The sequence below is a fragment of the Anolis sagrei genome, chromosome 11 (genome assembly GCF_037176765.1).
Source record: "Anolis sagrei isolate rAnoSag1 chromosome 11, rAnoSag1.mat, whole genome shotgun sequence".
NCBI lineage: Eukaryota > Metazoa > Chordata > Lepidosauria > Squamata > Dactyloidae > Anolis > Anolis sagrei.
Genome location: NC_090031.1, coordinates 16,308,407 through 16,328,746, shown reverse-complemented (window position 1 = coordinate 16,328,746; position 20,340 = coordinate 16,308,407). Strand labels below are relative to the sequence as shown.

The following is a 20,340-nucleotide window of genomic DNA, read 5'->3' as shown; positions in this document are numbered from 1 at the left end:
TATTGTAATTACATTTATTATTCTACTCTATTCTTGTTATTATTACATTAATTATTTACTCTATTATTGTTAATACATTTATTTTTCTCTAGTTATTGTTACTATTACATTTATTTACTTTATTATTACATTTATTATCACGCTATTTACTATTGTTATTATTACATTTATTTTACACTATTATTACTGTTATTACATTTATATTATTTTACGCTTTTATTATTACATTTATTATTTCACTATTATTATTGTTATTATTACATTTATTATTTTTCTCTATTATTGTTATTACATTTATTTTTCTCTAGTTATTATTACATTTATTATTTTACTCTATTATTACATTTATTTTACTCTATTTACTGTTGCTATTATTACATTTATTATTTTACTCTATTTATTATTATTACTTGTTTTGAAAAATGTTTCAGGGACTAAACTGTGTAATGGTTGCAGTTTTTCCATAGGTAAAAATATAATTTTTTTTAACCTATCCCATAGGTAGAAGCCCTGCTTGCGTCTGAAGATTACGGGAAGGATTTGGCATCTGTGAACAATCTCTTGAAAAAGCACCAGCTGCTAGAAGCAGACATCTCTGCCCACGAGGTGAGCATCTCTGTATTCACACTCATGAAGCTTTGCTAACAGCCAAATCCCAGATTAAAGACTACTAGCTATAAATAAATATATAATAATCATCATAATTATCATCATCGCTTGTGCCGAATGTGGTTTGAAGGCCAAAACTAGCATTCGAATGAAACCTGAACTAAAAAAATAAAGAAAACCCATAGAGATGTGGCTAGAACAGCCATGGGTCAACTTCGGCCCTCCCTCCATGTGTTTTGGACTTCAACTCCCACAATTCCTAACAATCAGGGCCAGCTAACACCTCCCAACAAAGAATTCCTCAAGGCAGGAAGCAGCCTGGCTTTGAAGCTGCTAGGCCATTCAATTCTAATCAAAGTGGCCAGTTGCAACATTCACCCCTGCCTCCAACAGACAAGCATTTTTTCTCTCATCTTGGACATTACTTCACAGATAAACTCCACTTTCCTAGTTTTCCAACGAATCTCACTACCTCTGAGGGTGCCTGCTATAGATGTGGGCAAAACGTCAGGAGAGAATGCTTCTGGAACATGGCTGGATAGCCCAGAAAACTCAAGCCAGTGATTCCGGCCATGAAAGCCTTCAACCACAAATTAAACAAAATATTTTTATTTATTTATTTATTTATTTACGACATTTATATGCTGCCCTTCTCATCCCAAAGGGGACTCAGAGCGGCTTACAAGATTTTTCTCTATTTTTATTTTTCTCTATTGTTATTATTACATTCATTATTTTACTCTAATTCTTGTTATTATTACATTTATTATCTTATGCTATTTACTATTATTATTATTGCATTTATTATTTTACACTATTATTACTGTTATTATATTTATATTATTTTACTCTATTATTATATAGTTTTACTCTATTGTTATAATTACATCTATTATTTTACTCTATTCTTGATATTATTACATTTATTATGTATTATTTTTATTATTATTACATTTATTATTATTATTACATTTATACACACACACATACAATATATTTTATTATTAGCATAGTAAAATGTCATTATTATATATTACTATATTGTACTATCTCATTATATTGTAATATTATTAGTAATATTACATGTAATATAAAATATATAATTATAATATATTATTAGTATTGTATTGTATTACATTATAATATTATAAATATTATATCTATATACAATATATTATATTATATTATATTATATTATATTATATTATATTATATTATATTATAAGCATAGCAAAAATACTGCCTCTCAAGTTGCTCACAAGGTCCTTCCTTTCCTCCTTGACTCTTCCCAGGATCGCTTAAAGGATCTCAACAGCCAGGCCGACAGCCTGATGACCAGCAGCGCTTTTGACACCTCCCAAGTCAAGGACAAGCGCGACACAATCAACGGGAGGTTCCAGCGGATCAAAAACATGGCCGCCGCCCGCCGGGCCAAGCTGAACGAGTCTCACCGCTTGCACCAGTTCTTCCGGGACATGGATGACGAGGAGTCCTGGATCAAGTGTGTAGCCTGGAGACCTATTATACTCTGCAGCTCTAGCTGTGGTTATGACTTTTTGTGTCTCTGTATCCATCCATTTATCCATTTGTTTTCCCCCACTTCTGATGTTCAGAGAGAAGAAGCTTCTAGTCAGCTCAGAAGATTACGGCAGGGACCTCACTGGGGTGCAGAACCTGAGGAAGAAGCACAAGCGCTTGGAGGCCGAGTTGGCGGCGCATGAACCTGCCATCCAGGTACGGAATTTATTTATTTATTTATTTACATTGTTTATTTTCCCATTGTGGTCCACTGTGAATGGCACATATGGTAGTTTCTGCAGCTGAGCAGACAACTTCGGAACCTTCTAGATAGGTAAGTAAAACTTTGGCGGTTGGCCCCGCCCACTCTCCCCTTCGAGTATAAGTAGCAGGTGGGCGGAGCCACCGCCTCAGTTTATTTTCCACCCTTCTCAACCCGAAGGGGACTCAAGCTGGATCACAATGCACATATACATGGCAGACGTTCAATGCCATAGACATACAACATATATAAACACAAGGCTGTTTAACTTTCCAGCTTCATGAGGGTATGCTTTTTGAATTCCGGCCACTGGGGGAGCTGTCCCTTCACCATCTTCCTGTGCCATGAATGGAGTACTTCCTCATTCTTTTGCATGCTGCTGGAGATTTTTATGGCGTCATAAATTAGTTACATTAGCCCCCCTGCATAAGCGGTACCTAAGTTTCCTACTTGACAGACGCAACTGTCTTTTGGACTGCAAAGGTCGACAGCAAGCTAGTAGCTGTAGTGTGTGTACAATAGAAAAGTGGAGGGGCCCAGCTCCGTGACAGAACACATATTTTGCTGTTTTGCCATGCAGAAGCCTAAGCATATGCCGCCTATACTCGAGTTTTAGCCGACCTGAATATAAGCCGAGGCACCTAATTTTACCACAAAAAACTGGGAAAACTTATTGACTCGAGTGTAAACCGAAGGTGGGAAATGCAGCAGCTATGGGCAAATTTCAAAATAAAATTAGATACCAATATAATTACATGAATTGAGGCATCAGTAGGTTAAATGTTTTTGAATTTCAAAATAAAAATAGATACCAATATTATTACATTAATTGAGGCATCAGTAGGTTAAATGTTTTTGAATATTTACTGTATATGGTATCAACAATAACATAACAACAACAGACTTTCATTTGTATCTTGCCCTATCTCCCCATGGAGACTCAGGTCGGCTTCCAACATAGTAACAGGCAAACATTCAATGCCTATGTAAACAATGCAGAGCTAGATATAGATTTATAATTATATATACTAATTTCACATATATCTATCTTCAAATACATACATATATATATAGGTAGATAGATAGATAATTATTTCTATATAGGATTTGCAGAGATTTGCAAGCATGTGAGGGGAAAATTCATATAAAAATAATGTATACAATTATACAGGTACATGGAAATCTCTAGATATTTATATGTATATAGGATTTGCAACCTGAAAACGTATAAGGGGGAAGCTTCCAAGGGAACAAAAGTGCACATATAAAGTTAATACATTTAGATACACACACAAAAAGCCAGAAAATTGAATGGGTCCATGAAATATATCTCCTTCTTGACTGGAAAAGAAAACACACTGTCAAGGGGAGGGGAAGAGGAGAGAGAAATATATCATGCATAGCAAGCAATGGCCCTGCCTGGCCTTGACCTTGACCCCATTATAAGCCAAGGGAGGCTTTTTCAGCTCAAAAAAGGGCTGAAAAACTCAGCTTATCTTCCAGTATATATGGTAATAATAATAATAATAATAATAATAATAATAATAATAATACTTTATTTAAACCCTGCCAACATCTCCGTGAAGGGACCCAGGATGGCTAATGTGAGTCCAAGCCGAAACAATTACAATAAAGCAAAAGTACATATAGAACAGACAATACCATCAAATAAAAATGCTAAATAATAACGTTGTAATGCAATGAAAATAACAAAAACATAGACCACGTGGGTCACAGAACTGTGCTTGTGTCTTGTTTGGCAGGGCGTTCTGGATACTGGGAAGAAGCTGTCGGACGACAACACCATCGGGAAGGAAGAGATACAGCAAAGGTTGGCCCAGTTTGTGGAGCATTGGCAAGAGCTAAAGAAGCTGGCCGCTGCTCGGTGAGTCAAGAGCCTGTTTGGCAGTGGCATTCGCTTTGCCCCTTCTGGATCTCTAATGGAATATCTAGCAAGCCTGGGCCAACTTTGGCCCTCCAGATGTTTTGGACTTCAATTCCCACAATTCCTAACAGCCGGTAGGGAGTTGCAGCCCAACAACACTGAAGTATATGGAAATATAGGTTTCTTACCTGTAAACATAGTTTCCCATCGTGGTCACCTGTGAATTCGCACATATGGTAGTTTCTGTGCCTGAGCAGACAGCTTCGGAACCTTCTAGATATATTTGAAAAACTTTGGCAGTTGGCCCCACCCACTCTCCCCTTGCAAGTATAAGTAGCAGGTGGGCGGAGCCACTCCCTCAGTTCTTTTCATCCGCCGCTTATGGAGCAGTTATGGAACCTCTCTCTCCCTTTGACTAGTTTATTATTATTATTATTATTATTATTATTATTATTAAACTGTGTTACTGGTTTTGGTTTTCACCTGGACTTCACTACATATCGCCTGGACTTCACTACATATTTATACATTATTTTAGTAGTTATATACTATTTTAAGTCTATACACTATGTAACCCTCCTTAAATGTGTTGTTCACGTAATGGCGTTTACCACCTCTTTTGTGAGGGTTGACTGGCTCGAATGGGTGCACTATATGTCTCTGTCTATGGGCTTGACTTTCCCTTCTGTGCCTTGGAGAGAAATATGTCCTCCTTCACCACCACCCCCTTGTGCCAAGTGTGATAGAACGAGAGCTTTAAGCTCTGCTGCAGACCGAGCCCTGTTTACCTCAGATCATTAAAAGAGAACCACATCTGAGCCTTCAGCCATATTGGAAGTTGGAAGTTGGGCTGCAGCTCCCAGTAGGCCTCACTTTTGACTGTGCCGGCTAGAGGCTGAGAGTGAAATGTGATTTTGGCTCCCATATAATTATCTTTCAAAACTGCCGGAGAGGCAAGACAAAACTGACATAGGTTCGGATATGAAAACATAAAGACCAGCGCTTGATTTTTCATGCCTGCTTCCATCTCAGTGGTCAGCGGCTGGAGGAGTCACTGGAGTATCAACAGTTTGTGGCCAATGTAGAAGAGGAGGAGGCCTGGATCAACGAGAAGATGACCCTGGTGGCCAGCGAGGACTATGGGGACACACTGGCTGCTATCCAGGTGAGAAGGGGACGATCGGCTGGGGAGTTGTTGTTCCATCACGAGGCGCGATCTGACCTGCAGGAGCCCATGCTATTTTTTTCTGTTGATTCCATTCACTCCCTGGTAAAAACCATCATGTCATTACAATAAGCCAGTAAAGTTGGTCACTCCCTGTTCCTGAGTAGAGATGTAAACTTGCGCCTTCAGTCCAGCTCCAAATGTCAAAAATGGGTTTGTTTCTTTATTTTCCCATCGTGGTCAACTGTGAATCACCCATATGGTAGTTTCTGCGCCTGAGCAGAATCTATTTACCTTCTAGATAGATTTATATTCATTTGCAGTATTTTTATTCCACCCTTCTCACCCCGCAGGAGACTCAGGGCAGATCACAATGCACATATACATGGGAAATATTCACTACCATTGACACACAACATATACGGACAGACACACAGAGGCTATTTAACTTTCCAGCTTCATGAGGGTATACTTTGAATTCTGGCCACCGGGGGAGCTGTTGCTTCACTGTCCACTTGTGACACCGATGGAGTACTTCCTCATTCTTTTGCACGCTGCTGGAAAGTTTTATGGCGTCGTAAATTAGTTAAATTGGCCTCCCCGCATAAAGAGGCATCTAAATATAAATTGTAATTATATATTTATACTACATGTAATATTATTAGTATTATGATATAGTGACATGGTGCAATATAGCAATGTTTAATGCTGATATTGTACTATGCTAATAATATAATATATTGTATGTAATATATACCTTGTAAGCCGCTCTGTGTCCCCTTCGGGGTGAGAAGGGTGGCATATAAATGTCATAAATAAATAATAAATAAAATAAATAAATTTCCCACTTGACAGATGCAACTGTCTTTCGGGCTGCAAAGGTCGACAGCTAGCTAGACAAATGGTCGGGAGCTTACTCCGACCCGGGCTGGCTTCAAACTCATGACCTTTCAGTCAGTAGTGATTTTAATGCAACTGACTCCCAACCAGCTGCGCCACAACCCAGTTTCCCTGTCCCCGCTCTTTAATTATTCTCCAACAGATATAATTTTAGAAGCATGATAAGACATAATGTGATTTGAACCCCTTTGCAGGGCCTACTGAAGAAGCATGAAGCCTTTGAGACAGACTTCACCGTTCACAAGGACCGGGTGAATGATGTCTGCACCAACGGCGAGGATCTTATTAAGAAGGTGAGCAGGAAATGATTTGCTTTTGACAAGATGCCGTGAGCCGTTTGCCGGGTGCGAGAAGCATTTGCCAGTTCTTACAATCCCACCGCCCCATCTCCCTCCGTAACTCTTTGTGGACGGTGTCCAGTTTATTTTTTATTCCTATGCCTTTATTTTTAAATACATCTCACCCCAGCGGTTGTCTTTTCATTTTGGTTTCACAGATTGTCTTCCGGGTCTCCCCGTGTACCGGCAGGATGTCCTGCATTTGCATCTCAGTTGCTTTTTTTGGGGGTGGGGGAGGCAAAATGTTCTGCCCATACCTTGGGAAGTCAGACTTGGCCACGATAGTCCACGCTCTTGTTATTTCCCATCTAGATTACTGCCATTCACTCTACGTGGGGTTGCCCTTGAAGATTTTTCAGATCTTGTGTTGTTTTTATACTCTGTTTTATTATGTTATTGTTACTATCTTATTGTTTTATTATGTTATTGTATAAGCATTTTTACTTGATGTTACTCGTGTGTCTGGTATGTATTTTATTTTGCTTTATTGTAATTGTTTGGGCTTGGCCCCATGTTAGCTACCCCCGAGTCCCCTTGAGGAAATGGAGGCGGGGTACAAATAAAGCTATTACAGTGCTTCGCAGTTCGCTTTTTGCAGACTCGTTTCGCGGTTTTTCAATATGGGCTTAAGAGCATTTGTCTGTATGGAAAGGCTGTCTCTGCGAATAAAGCCGGAGCCCAGAATTACGTGAACAACACGTTCAAGGAGGGTTATGTGTATAAGTGTTTGGGGAGGATTTATAAAGACGTAAAATAGCGTATAACTACTAAAATAATGCATAAATATTAAAATAAATATAGCGTCCCTACTTCGTGGATTTTCACTTTTCGCGGGTGGTCCTGGAACGTAACACTAGCAATAAGTGAGGGAAAACTGTATTATTATTATTATTATTATTATTATTATTATTATTATTCCTGTTGCCCCAGCTCCACTGGCTGCTAGTCTTCAACTGAGCACAATTCAAAGTGCTGGCTTTAGCCTATAAACCCCTAAACGATTCCAGCCCAGTTTACCTGTCCGAACCTGTATCTCCCCCTATGACCTACCTCAGAGATTAAGATCCTCTGGGGAGGCCCTGCTGTCAGTCCCGCCTTCCTCAGACGCACAACTGGTGGGAATGAGAGACAGGGCCTTCCTTCTCAGTGGTGGCTCCTCGGCTATGGAACTCCCTCCCCAGTGACATTAGATCAGCCCCCTCCCTCCTTGCCTTCAGAAGGAAAGTCAAAACATGACTTTGGGATCAGGCTTTTGGAGAATAGTGTAGTGCAATAACAGATTTGGAATACAGTGTTCCCTCACTTATTGCGGGTGTTACATTCCAGGACCGCCCGCAAAATATAAAAATCCATGACGTAGGGACGCTATATTTATTTTAATATTTTTACATTATTTTAGTAATTATATACTATTTTAAGTCTTTACAAACCCTCCCCACACACTTATACACTACACAACCCCCCTTGAACGTGTTGTTCACGTAATCCTCAGCTCCAACTTTATCCACAGAGGCATCCTCTCCATACAGACAAGCACTCTTAAGTCCATATTGAAAAACCGCGAAACAGCGAGTCCACGAAAAGCGAACCACAAAGTAGCGAGGGACCACTGTATGTGCGATGACTATGGAGCGCCTTTGGACTGCGAGTATCGATGGTATAATTGATATGGAATGGAATGTTTTGAAACATTTGAAATGCCTAATGTTACTTTAATTCTGATTTTAATGTCACTGGAATTGTTTGTGTTTTAAGGCATGGAATAATTGCCTCTGTTAAAAGCCGCCTTGAGTCCCCTTCAGGGTATAAATAGGGTAAACAAACACATTCTGGAGCAGCTTTCACAGTCCCTTTTTGTCCTTCTGCAGAACAATCACCACGAAGAGAACATCACGGCCAAGATGAAGAGCCTGAGGGGCAAAGTGTCCGACCTGGAGAGGGCGGCCGCCCAGAGGAAGGCCAAGCTGGACGAGAACTCGGCCTTCCTCCAGTTCAACTGGAAGGCGGATGTGGTGGAGTCTTGGATAGGTATGAGATGAGCAGAAGGGTCAACCTGACGAGGGTGCATTATATCTTGCTGGGTTGGCTGCCTAAGTCAGGCACGGGCCAAGTTGGGCCCTCCTTCCAGGTGTTTTGGACTTCAATTGTAGGCTGTTAGGCTGTTAGGAATGGTGGGAGTTGAAGTCCAAAACACCTGGAGGGAAAGCCGAAGTTGGCCCATGCCTGAATTGTAGTAGATTTGGAAACCTATAGAGAAATAATTTTACATTAAGTAAGAAAGGCAATGTGGAACTCAAGCAGTGTGTTTGCAATACTTTAGGTGAAAAAGAGAACAGCCTGAAGACGGATGACTATGGCCGAGACCTCTCCTCTGTCCAAACGCTCCTCACTAAACAGGTTGGTAAACACTGTGCATCCTCCGCGCGTTTATGTTTGTCAACAAGGCGCTGGCTTTTGTTAGTCTTTTGATTACCGTATATACTCGAGTATAAGCCGACCCAAATATAAGCCGATGCCCCTAATTTTATCACAAAAAACTGGGAAAACGTATTGATTCGAGTATAAGCCGAGGGTGGAAAATTCAGTAGCTATGGGTCAATTTCAAAATAAAAATAAATACCAATAAAATTACATTAACTGAGGCATCAGTAGGTTCAATGTTTTTGAATCTATATAAATAAAAATGTAATGTTCGTTTGCAGGATTAACATAACTCAAAAACCACTGGATGAATTGACACCAAATTTGGACACAATATAAATATCAGGCCAACGAGTGACCATCACTCATAAAACACTGGAAAAAACACTGGAAAAAACAGCAAAAGAGACTTAAAAAACAAAAATACATTACAACGCATGCACGAAACGACATATATACGCAAACACATATATACACACACAAAACACATATACACAGATTGGGCCACAGCAACGAGTGGCAGGGGATAGCTGGTGTTTACATAAAACTGTAATTTAAGATAAATCAGTCCAACTCTGATTAAACCATTATTCTAACCTTCAATGTCAATGTAATAATGTATCCTTCTAATAATAAGTAATAGAGTAAAATAATAAATGTAATAATGCTAGTAGAGTAAAATAATAAATGTAATAATAATAATAGAGTAAAATAATAAATGTAATAAAATAACAATAATAACAGAGTAAAATAATAGATAACATTCATTCAAGTATAAGCTGAGGGGAACTTTTTCAGCCTAAAAAAAGGGCTGAAAAACTAGGCTTATACCTGAGTATATACAGTATATGTGTTGACCTCTTTTACGTTGTTCTGAATCCCCTTGGCTTGAAATTGGACAAAAATGAAGTACAGCATGAGTTTCCAGCCGTTCTTCATCTCCCCTGAGGTGTTGAGCCTCATTGGGATCGATCTCTTCTCGCTTCAGGAAACCTTTGACGCCGGGCTCCAGGCCTTCCAGCAGGAAGGCATTGCCAACATCACAACCCTGAAGGACCAGCTCCTGGCTGCCAAACACGTCCAGTCCAAAGCCATTGAGGCCCGCCACGCCTCGCTCATGAAGCGCTGGAACCAGTTGCTGGCCAATTCCGCAGCCCGGAAGAAGAAGCTCCTGGAGGCCCAGGAGCATTTCAGGAAGGTGAGCGGTGGTGGGAATGCTTCTAGGCAGAGAAATTTTGGGTCAGATCACATAGACAGTCTCCTAAAGTAATGAAAACTTGTGAGAAATGCTTCCTTGGGCAGCCCAGAACCATTTACTACTTCCAAGTATCTATTTTCCTCTGCAGTTTCTTAAAATTGTCTTCATTTTGAATGGGATTAGAGACAGAAATGGAGATGGGTTGATGTGAGTTTTCCGGGCCTTATTGCCATGTTCCAGAAGCGTTATTTCCTGATGTTTTGCCCACATCTTTAGCAGGCATCCTCAGAGGTTGTGAGCTCTGTTGGAAACTAAGCAAGGGCGGTTTATCTCTGGAAGGTACAGGAAGGGAGAAAGAACTCTTGTCTGTTGGAGGCAAGTGTGAATGTTGCAATTATGAAGAGAAGGGGGCCCAGGAAGACACTTCCACTTTGTCTCCTGTGTTATGCTAATAATATAATATAATATAATATTTATTTATTTATTTACTTGGCTTATATACCGCTGTTCTCAGCCCGAAGGCGACTCACGGCGGTTCACAACAATAAGAGACAGCAAAATTCAATGTACAGTATAAAAACAGTTAACAACCTAATCCATTACACAGTTAATAACAATAAACAATTAACGGCTATTACAGTAGCCATTCACTATCGTCTCATCATCCAAAACATGATCCAAATTCGTCATCCATTGATCCATTCCAGTGTTCATTAATCAATCATTGCACTAATTATTATTAATATAATATAATATAGTGTGTGTGTGTGTATATATATATTTATAATATTATAATGTAATGCAATGTAATAATAATACAATATTATAATTATATATTTTATATAACATGTAATATTACTAATAACATTAGAGTATAATGGTATAGTACAATATAGTAATTTATAATACTGATACTGTGCTATGCTAATAATATATTATATGTATATATATCTTGTAACCTGCTCTGAGTCCCCTTTGGAGTGAGAAGGGCTGCATATAAATGTCGTAAATAAATAAATCACCTTGATTAGCATTGCAAAGCCTTGCAGCTTCAAGGTCTGGCTGCGTCCTGTCTGGGGAATCCCTTGTTGGGGGGTGTTAGCTGGCCCTGATTGTTTCCTGTCTGGAATTCCCCTGTTTTCTGAGTGTTATCCTGATTTTAAAGGGTTTCAATACTGGTTGCCAGATTTTGTTCATTTCATGGCTTCCTCCTTTCTGTGGAAATTGTCCACATGTTTGTGGATTTCAATGGCTGTGAAGCCTGGAGGTATTTGTGGGGTGTGTATCTGTTTATGCAGCCCAAAATGGGTCCGGAAGGGTGTTGGTGCCTGACCACGATATATTTGTCGTGTTCTACATTCCCCTCTCCTGCCTTGTAGAAGGAATATCTGTCCTTCTCTCTGCTGCTCTTGTGTGGATTGGGTTGTTTGTTGTCGGTTTTTCAGGTTGTATGGCCATGTTCTAGAAGCATTCTCTCCTGACGTTTTGCCTGCATCTGTGGCAGGCATCCCCAGAGGTTGTGAGGTCTTGTGTGGATTCCTCGTAAAGCCCATTATAGCAACCTTCTTGAAATGCACAATTGTTGAAATGTAACGTCTCATTCAGCGTGATGTAGTCAGTCATTGCTAGTGCTGGATTGGCAAGGACTGCAAGAAGGAAGAGCGGAAATCAACAATTTTTATTTTATTTTATTTTCCTTGTCTTCTCTTGTTCTTTTTTCATTTCCTACTTTTCTATCTTCTAGATAATATTCCCCCACTTTCCCTGTAACTATATATTTTAAAAAACTCAACATTGGAGGGTCTTGGGATGTGCACAAGGCATTTCCTCATTTCTTAACACCAGAATTGAGCGGCCGGCCTCTGCTTCCTAGCAGTTGCCCATCCAGACTGTCGTCTTCTCCTCCTCCTTCAGGTGGAAGATCTCTTCCTGACCTTCGCCAAGAAGGCTTCGGCCTTCAACAGCTGGTTTGAGAACGCAGAGGAGGACCTGACGGACCCCGTGCGCTGCAACTCGCTGGAGGAGATCAAGGCACTGCGAGAGGCCCATGATGCCTTCCGTTCCTCCCTCAGCTCCGCCCAGGCCGACTTCAACCAGCTGGCCGAGCTGGACCGCCAGATCAAGAGCTTCCGGGTGGCCTCCAACCCCTACACCTGGTTCACCATGGAGGCACTGGAGGAGACCTGGCGGAATCTGCAGAAGATCATCAAGGTAACCGGTGCCTCACGGCCAGCCCTTTTCTTTCCCTTTCTCTTACCCTTTCTTTCAAGATGTTCCCAGCCTCTCAGAAATCCAAATCATCATCTGTATGAATTCATGCCACATCTTTGTGCTTGGATTCTTCTCCCTCCCCATTAAGGGCTTTGCACCTTGAATTGGGAACGGAAAATGAACGGCAGCCAATGGAGCTCCTTAAACAGGGTAGACCTCTCCCTGTAGGGTTTGCTCCAGTTTCCCATCGTGGTCAACTGTGAATCGCACTTATGGTATAAATAAAGTATATTATTATTATTATTATTATTATTATTATTATTATTATTATTATTATTTTCCATCCAGCTGGGGAGGGTATGTAACCGGCCATCCGGCCATACCTCCTAATCATGGTTGGCAATGACCCCTCAAGGCCAGTGTTGTACATTGGGCCAACAGCCCCCTCCATGGGGCCTCTCCCTCAAACAGGGGTCGCGATCCTCCTCCTGTGGTAAGGGATATCTGTCTGCCCATTCTGGGGTTCTGCCAACCCTACACATTAGCATATGACCCTGCAAGGTCCATACTTGTATTTTGGGCCTTCAGGCCCGTTGATGCCGCCTTCCGAAGTGGGGGCTTTGCAACTGGGGATTTCCCCTTCCATATTGGCACAAGACTCTGTGCCCTGGTCACCTCCTCTAAGACCCTCTTTTGCGCAGTGGGGCACGGTACCGATGGCACCCTCCTTTGCACATAATAACAATAATAATAATAATAATAATAATAATAATAATAATAATAATAATATACAATAATAATATACTTTATTTATACCATATGTGCGAAGTCACAGGTGACGACTCGGGAAACTATGGCTACAGGTAAGCAACCTATATTTAGCAATCTGGCTGCCGAACGCTGGACCAATTGAAGTTTCCAGGCCATCTTCAAGGGCAGCCCCATGTAGAGTGCATTGCAATAGTCCAATCTAGAGGTAACTAAGGCATGGACTACCATGGTCAGATCAGACTTCATGAGGTATGGTCGCAGCTGGTCCACGAGTTTTAATTGTGCGAAGGCCCAAACGTGCTTTGTCACAAGCATGTTTGGCGGGGACGAGAGACAGGGCCTTCTCAGTGGTGGCCCCTTGGCTATGGAACGCCCTCCCTAGGGAGATCAGATCTGCTCCCTCCCTCTTGACGTTTTGGAGGCAAGTTAAAACGTGGCTATTCGAGCCATAGTTCCACCCACGATTGTTCTGCATCTTATGGGATATCGGCTATGATTTCCCCTCGGTCTTGAATTTCCAAAACAGTTCCTTTTCTTTTTAGGAGCGTGAGTTAGAACTACAGAAGGAGCAACGCAGGCAGGAGGAGAATGACAAACTGCGCCAGGAGTTTGCTCAACATGCGAATGCTTTCCACCAGTGGATCCAGGAGACCAGGTGCTTCTTTCTCACCTTCGTTTTCGCTCTGCCTTTGATTCTTGGGGAACCTTCTTAGGAAAATCTTCCTTATACTAGATTCAGTGGGGAAAAACATCAAATGGTTGCTTGGCCATTCAATTCCCTGGGTGTTTTTGAGCAACTCAGCTCAAAACAAGTCCCAAGCAAACTCACAGAGAAGTGAGGCCAGGTTTGAATCTGGGGAGCGGCTTGAGCTTCTGCTATCAGCCCCAGCTTCTGCCAACCTAGCAGTTTGAAAACATGCAAATGTGAGTAGATCAATAGGAACCACTCTGGCGGGAAAGTAAGAGCACTCCATGCAGTCATGCTGGCCACATGACTTTGGAGGCGTAAGTGCCGGCTCTTCAGCTTAGAAATTGAGATGAGCACCAGAGTCGGACATGACTGACTTAATGTCAGGGGAATACCTTTACCTTTACATATGGTAAAAAATGAGTGCCAGTGGGTTTCATTGGACTGCGGTTGAAGGCCACAGTCTAATGAAAAGAGTTAGTAGGGCGAAGCCTGTTAGTGGACCAAAGCTAGTGTCGTCCTGAGGAGTGTGAGGTAAACCTCAGTATGAGAGAAGCCCCAGGTTTGTTTATTTACTAGCCGTCCCCTGCCACGTGTTGCTGTGGCCCACATGGGGGTTCTGTGTGGGAGGGTTGGCCCAATTCTACCGTTGGTGGGGTTCAAAATGCTCTGTGATTATAGGTGAACTATAAATCCCAGCAACTACAACTCCCAAATGTCAAGATTCTATTTTCCCCAAACTCCGCCATTTGGGCATATGGAGTATTCGTGTAGAGTTTGGTCCAGATCCATCATTGTTTGAATGCACAGTGATCTCTGGATGTAGGTGAACTACAACTCCAAAACCAAAGGATACTGCCCACCAAACCCTTCCAGTATTTTCTGTTGGTCATGGGAGAACTGTGTGCCAAGTTTGGTTCAATTCCATCGTTGGTGGTGTTCAGAATGCTCTTTGATTGTAGGTGAACTATAAATCCCAGCAACTACAACTCCCAAATGAGAAAATCAATTTTTTTGAGTGAAGGACATACATTGGGTTGTTACTTGTTAGGTGTCTTGTGTCCAAATTTGGTGGCAATTCGTCCAGTGGTTTTTGAGTTCTGTTAATCCCACAAATGAACATTACATCTTTATTTATATAGATTTATATATTTAGAACTTTTGTATCCCGTTCTTCTCTACCTCCGCGGAGGGACTCAGAACGGCTAACAGCAAAGATTCAATGCTAGAGAATAAAACATTTTAAAATAACATTATAAAAGGTTAAAGGCCTCACGTGTAAAGCTGTGTTTAAGGCTCCTATGTAATTTTGTTGTGAGAGGAGCCTCTGTGGGAATGAAGCATAAGAAAGAAGCCCAGCATGAAAGCAAAGAAGGAAGTCTAAAGGACTTGGAATGTGGTTGTAGTGAAATTGCTACTCTATGTTAAAGTCTTGGTGTATAGCTCTATGTTTACACATGGCAGATAGGGAAGAATAAGCACAGACAGGGTAGCAACAGCAGAGATAGGATTCATTTGCATATGTGAAGCCAATTGGTCATATGCAGATTAGTGTAGGCCCAGGATTTGAAAAGGCTGCTAGGCCAAAATGACAGTTGGAGAGAGCAGAGCTGAACATTCCAAAGGGGCGGAGCCAAGGTTCTAAAAGAGGCAGTTAGAGTGAGGGAGTTTGAAAATGACAGTTAGGAATCTGTGTGAAGAGGAGTTGGTTTTTGAGTGCCTGATAGAAATAAGTAGTTATGAAGATGTGTTAAAGACTTCTGATATAGAGAAGCAGTTAGTTAAATAGAGCTCGAGTTTTAAGGAACATAAAGAAGGCTAGTGTTGCCTTGGTTCAGAATATAATTCAGCCAAGAGTGTGTAAAGCAAGTAACATGTTTGTGAATATGAAACATTGATAGTTTATTCAGAAAAGTTAACCAAGTAAATGATACTGACTGCAAGCCTCAAGATTGCAACAAAACACAAATGTAACCACAAGTTTTGGAGCCAGAAGTTATAAATAAACTGTGTTACTTGGTTATACACAAGAGTGTTTCATTGCCTGTGATATGAAGTACAATGGTTTAACAGCACACAGAAAGTCCCAGCCAATATAAAAGAAGAAACTGAATCAGTATAAGGCAGCAAAGAGGTTTTTAAAAGAGGTAATAGTCTCTCTCCCTCGCCTCAGTGGTGCTTCTGTAGAAAGAGAAGTGGCATGCCTGCTTAGGGTTCAACTCTCTCAGAGTTTGGTGGAAGATGGGTCCCAAAGCGATGCAGAAGAAAGCCCCGTTCAGAGACACAAGCCGGAAGGGCATTCTCTGGTAAAGAAGTGTTGCTGAGCTGACCTTCCTTGTGTTCTTTTCTCCTCCCTCTCCCTCCTCTCCTCCTGCGACCGGGTGTTTGGACCATCCCGTACTCCAGGACCTACCTGCTCGATGGGTTAGTACACTCTTCCACTTTGCAGTTGCGCTTCTTTCCCCTCTTGTCTGCTTCTTGCTGCCATTGCTTTGCTCCAAAGAACGGTCGCAGCAGAAGCTGCCTGCTTTGGGCTTTTACGCCAGGGTCCCGCATGAGGCTCTGCTTCTATCTCCTGTCAGAAACGCAGGAAATAGAACACGGGGCAGGGAAAGAGAAACAAAGCCGGTTTTCCTTACCCAGACTAGATTGTTTACTTGCCCCCCACCAAAACACAAACATTTTGTGCCGTTCATCCGAGAGTGAAGTCAGATAGCTAAAACTTAGCAGACAAAGCTTCTATCCGGCTTTCTTTAGTCCAGCTCCCTGTTTTTTATTTATTTTGAGGGTTGCTCATAAACTAAGGGCGTCCTGCTCCATCTTTCTGATTTGACATTCACTCATAGACGGTCTGTAAACCTTGGGAAAATTCACCTGTTGGGGCAGTGAATGGTCATCAAAATCCCTTTCGTAGACTCTGCTAGATAGCAATGTTTGCCTTGTTTCTGACTTTGCGGTGTGGTGTTAATGCTGGTGTGTTGAAATAATGGAAGGGCTGGGTGGGACCTCTTCCCCCACAAAGTGGCGGTGTCTCTTCGTTGCCGCTGAATGGGGAAAGAAGGGCAAGCTCTCTGGCTTTGAATGCAACGTTTCCTTGCTCCCTGTCCCTTTCCCCTTAGTTTTGAGAGTTTGGTGTTGCTCCGTTGGCCAGCATCCTCTTTCTAAAGCCCTCTGGACAGGCACAACTCTTTGACGTTGAGCTCATGCTCTCCGTGCAAAGCAGAGCCGTTCTCCAACGCAGGCAGAAGTCCCAGTTCTGATTTGGAACCTAGAACAACTAAGAGAGTTCAAAGCTATCCCCACTGAACTGGGGGGAAGGTCCTTCTAGAAACAGGGCGGGCTGCTTTGGTTTCTAAAGGATGTCAACAAACCCATTGCCAGAGCGGTGGCCTTCCATCTTGGATCTGAGTGCACGTTTGGTCCACAGAAAGTGCCCATTTCAGTTCACGCTGCCTAAAGAGTTGATATAGGAAGTCATCCAAGCCATTGAGTCTTCTTTCATATTTATTTATTTTTATTATTTACAGTATTTATATTCCTCCCTTCTCACCCCACAGGGGACTCAGGGTGGATCACAGTGGCAAACATTCAATGCCATAGACACACAACATATATAGACAGACACACAGAGGCTATTTCACTTTCCAGCTTCATGGGGGTACGCTTCGATTTATTTATTTGCAACATTTATATGCCGCCCTGCTCACCCCAAGGGACTCGGAGCGGCTTACAAGATATATATACATACAGTTTATTATATTATTAGCATAGTACAATATCAGTCTTAAATATTACTATATTGTACTATATCATTATATTGTAATATTATCTTACATGTAATATAAATATATAATTATCATATTATTAGTGTTATATTGCATTACATTATAATATTACAGGGTGCAGCAGCATAATTTCCTTTTTTCAAAACTTAATAAAACCCATTGTATGAATTAGAAAAAAAATTATAATGTAGGCGCATACCTAAAGTTTTGTTTTACGTAGTTTTGAAGATCAAATTAGGTAGGTGACATCCTCCATTCTCCATTTTCCATACACTGAGGAAACAACTTCTGGCGTTTGTCATGACTCTTGCCAGCATAACAGGCGTTATGTTGGCAATTTCTTCCTGGATGTTGGTCTTCAAATCTTTTCGGGTCATTGGATGGTTCACATAAACACATAAAGGATTTCGAAAAACCCCATAGAAAAAAATCACAAGGGGCCAAATCTGGAGAGCGGGCCGGCCACTCCAAATCCGCTCGAAAAGTAGGCCTCAATGTCAAAAGCACTCTCCTCACTGTTCCAACGCATGATGGCGACTGAACTGCCTCAGACCCTTTCCTTTTCCCCCTCAGCCGCTTAAGCTAGATGATAGAGTGATAGACCTAAAAGATGCCTACCTTCATATCCCAATAGATACATAGATAGATAGAACGCTTAAGCGGCTGAGGGGGAAAAGGAAAGGGCCTGAGGCTGTTAGGAATTGTGGGTGTTGAAGTCCAAAACACCCAAAGGGCCCAAGTTTGCCCAGGCCTAGTCTAGACAGAGGCATCTGCTTTGTAAAAGAAAAGGGAGTACAGTGTTCCATCACTTGATCGCGGGTGTTACGTTCCAGGACCACCCGCGAAAAGTGAACATCCGCGCTATATATGTATATTGCATTCTGAGGGTGAGGCAGAAGTGAGCAGAGATTTAAATGCACCGCGCACCTCTTTTTTTGCAAGTTATCTCTGCTTTGCTTTGCAATCTCTCCTGATTGGCTGCCTCTCTCCCGAAGAGGTGGGTGAAATCCCCTTCCACACTCCATTGTTGCCAGGAGGCGGGATTAGAACGCCGCTCTGGGCAATGGCAACAATTCATAAACTGGGAGGCGAAAACCTGCGAAACAGCGAGTCTGCGAAAAGCGAACCGCGAAGTAGCGAGGGAACACTGTAATCTACGGAAAGGCAAGTGCATCATAATTGATGATGCAGTGTCTGAAACAGGCCTTGGGGGGCTCTGCTTATGGAGGCTCCACTTCTTCTTCCCGGATGGTGTTTTTCAAAAGCTTCCCAAGAACTTAGTGGAACCCATGAGCAAATCTCAGCTCTGCAATGTGCCCTTCCTGGCTTCAGACAAGTGGAGGCGATGGCGCTCCATCCTGGCCTTGTGTGCCAACCTGCTGCTGTCTGTGGGCTGGTGCTAGTTGCTATTGCAGCGTGTGTGTGCGTGCGTGTGCGTGTGCTTTTCTCCCATTTGGAATTTCACTTGGTTTCTTTTCTTTGAATAGCATAGCATACCGTCGTGTCATTCGTGTCTATCAGTATGAAGTTGGGGATGATCTGTCTGGAAGGTTTTTCTTCTTATTTTTCTTCTCTCACTGTGTTTTTGTTTTTTTGTTTTTTACAAAAAAAGTAAACAAATACAATTTGCGCGCACCCCTAATTCCAAAGGCTCGCTTTCCTTTTGACTAACTGTCACTGCTGTGAGATGCTTTGGGCTGGGAGGGAAGGAAGGATTCCTTAGTCCGGCCCTCCCTTTGGTTGGTCCCGGGCCCAAAGTATACTTGGGCCGGTGTTGCTTTTGAGCTCTTAAAACCCGCGCTGACCGTGAGCCTTAACCCTCCAGGAATGAGACTCACTTGCCCGCAGCAAAGCCTGGTGTGTCGCCATCCCTGCCAAAAGGGGTTTCCTCTCCCCCTTTCCACAGATAGATAGTTCAGAGGCCTTGATCCTTTGGAGGATGTGGCCGCTTCGAGGCCCGAGGGGGGAAGATCAGTGGGTTGGTAGGCACTGCCACCAAGGAAGTGCGGCCCATGCTCCCGCAGTCGTTGCCAAGGCCTGCTGCGTGCAAGCGCACAGAGCCAAACATTGTGATCTTGCACCGTGAATATTGTTTCCAGGACAGAGGCTCTTAAGGCAACGTTCCTTTAAAACTGTCGGGAGAGGACCTTCCGAATAATGACTTCATTCAGATTCCACCTGGCTCCCAAAATCTCTCCTTGCACGTCCCTTTTCTTCTCTGGTGACGTGTTAAAAAAAACGACGCTCGGCTTGAAATTGAGCCCAAGCCCAAACGCTTGCATCCTGAGGCTCTGAGCCATGTGACTCTTTGTGAAACGGAGCCAGTCTTTTTTATTTTTTCTTTTGCGAAGGCCGCGCGAAGCCTTGCTAGAGCTCCTGTCGCTCATCCGCAAACCAAGCCCATCTCCCGCCAGTCACTCTCATGGTTTGTGTGTGTGTTGGGGCACACTCTCGGGCGGCTGAGGTTGCATCGCGGGGGTCTCACTCAGTCACATTTGAGAAGGGAGCGCTTTGGATTTGGCATGAAGTGTTTTCCGTTTTAGTTTACCCTTCATTTCTTTTTTTCATTCTTTTTTTTAACTTAACGGC

At 42.2% G+C, this 20,340-nt stretch overlaps 1 protein-coding gene across 8 annotated transcripts in view; it reads left to right on the top strand.

Annotated features, from left to right (window-relative positions):
* Window positions 1-20,340, top strand: part of SPTAN1 (spectrin alpha, non-erythrocytic 1) — a 122,132-nt gene that overhangs the window by 94,576 nt on the left and 7,216 nt on the right. For 4 of the 8 annotated variants that reach the window (XM_067471949.1, XM_067471948.1, XM_067471947.1 and 1 more), the window contains 13 exons: window positions 502-606; window positions 1,902-2,110; window positions 2,223-2,343; window positions 4,153-4,274; window positions 5,307-5,439; window positions 6,534-6,632; window positions 8,546-8,705; window positions 8,998-9,074; window positions 10,087-10,296; window positions 12,211-12,507; window positions 13,821-13,933; window positions 16,373-16,390; window positions 19,239-19,301. In XM_067471949.1, the coding sequence (XP_067328050.1) occupies window positions 502-606; window positions 1,902-2,110; window positions 2,223-2,343; window positions 4,153-4,274; window positions 5,307-5,439; window positions 6,534-6,632; window positions 8,546-8,705; window positions 8,998-9,074; window positions 10,087-10,296; window positions 12,211-12,507; window positions 13,821-13,933; window positions 16,373-16,390; window positions 19,239-19,301 (1,727 nt within the window). The remainder of the gene's footprint in view (window positions 1-501; window positions 607-1,901; window positions 2,111-2,222; window positions 2,344-4,152; window positions 4,275-5,306; window positions 5,440-6,533; window positions 6,633-8,545; window positions 8,706-8,997; window positions 9,075-10,086; window positions 10,297-12,210; window positions 12,508-13,820; window positions 13,934-16,372; window positions 16,391-19,238; window positions 19,302-20,340) is intronic. The other 4 variants (XM_067471954.1, XM_067471953.1, XM_067471952.1 and 1 more) reach the window with 1 other exon arrangement.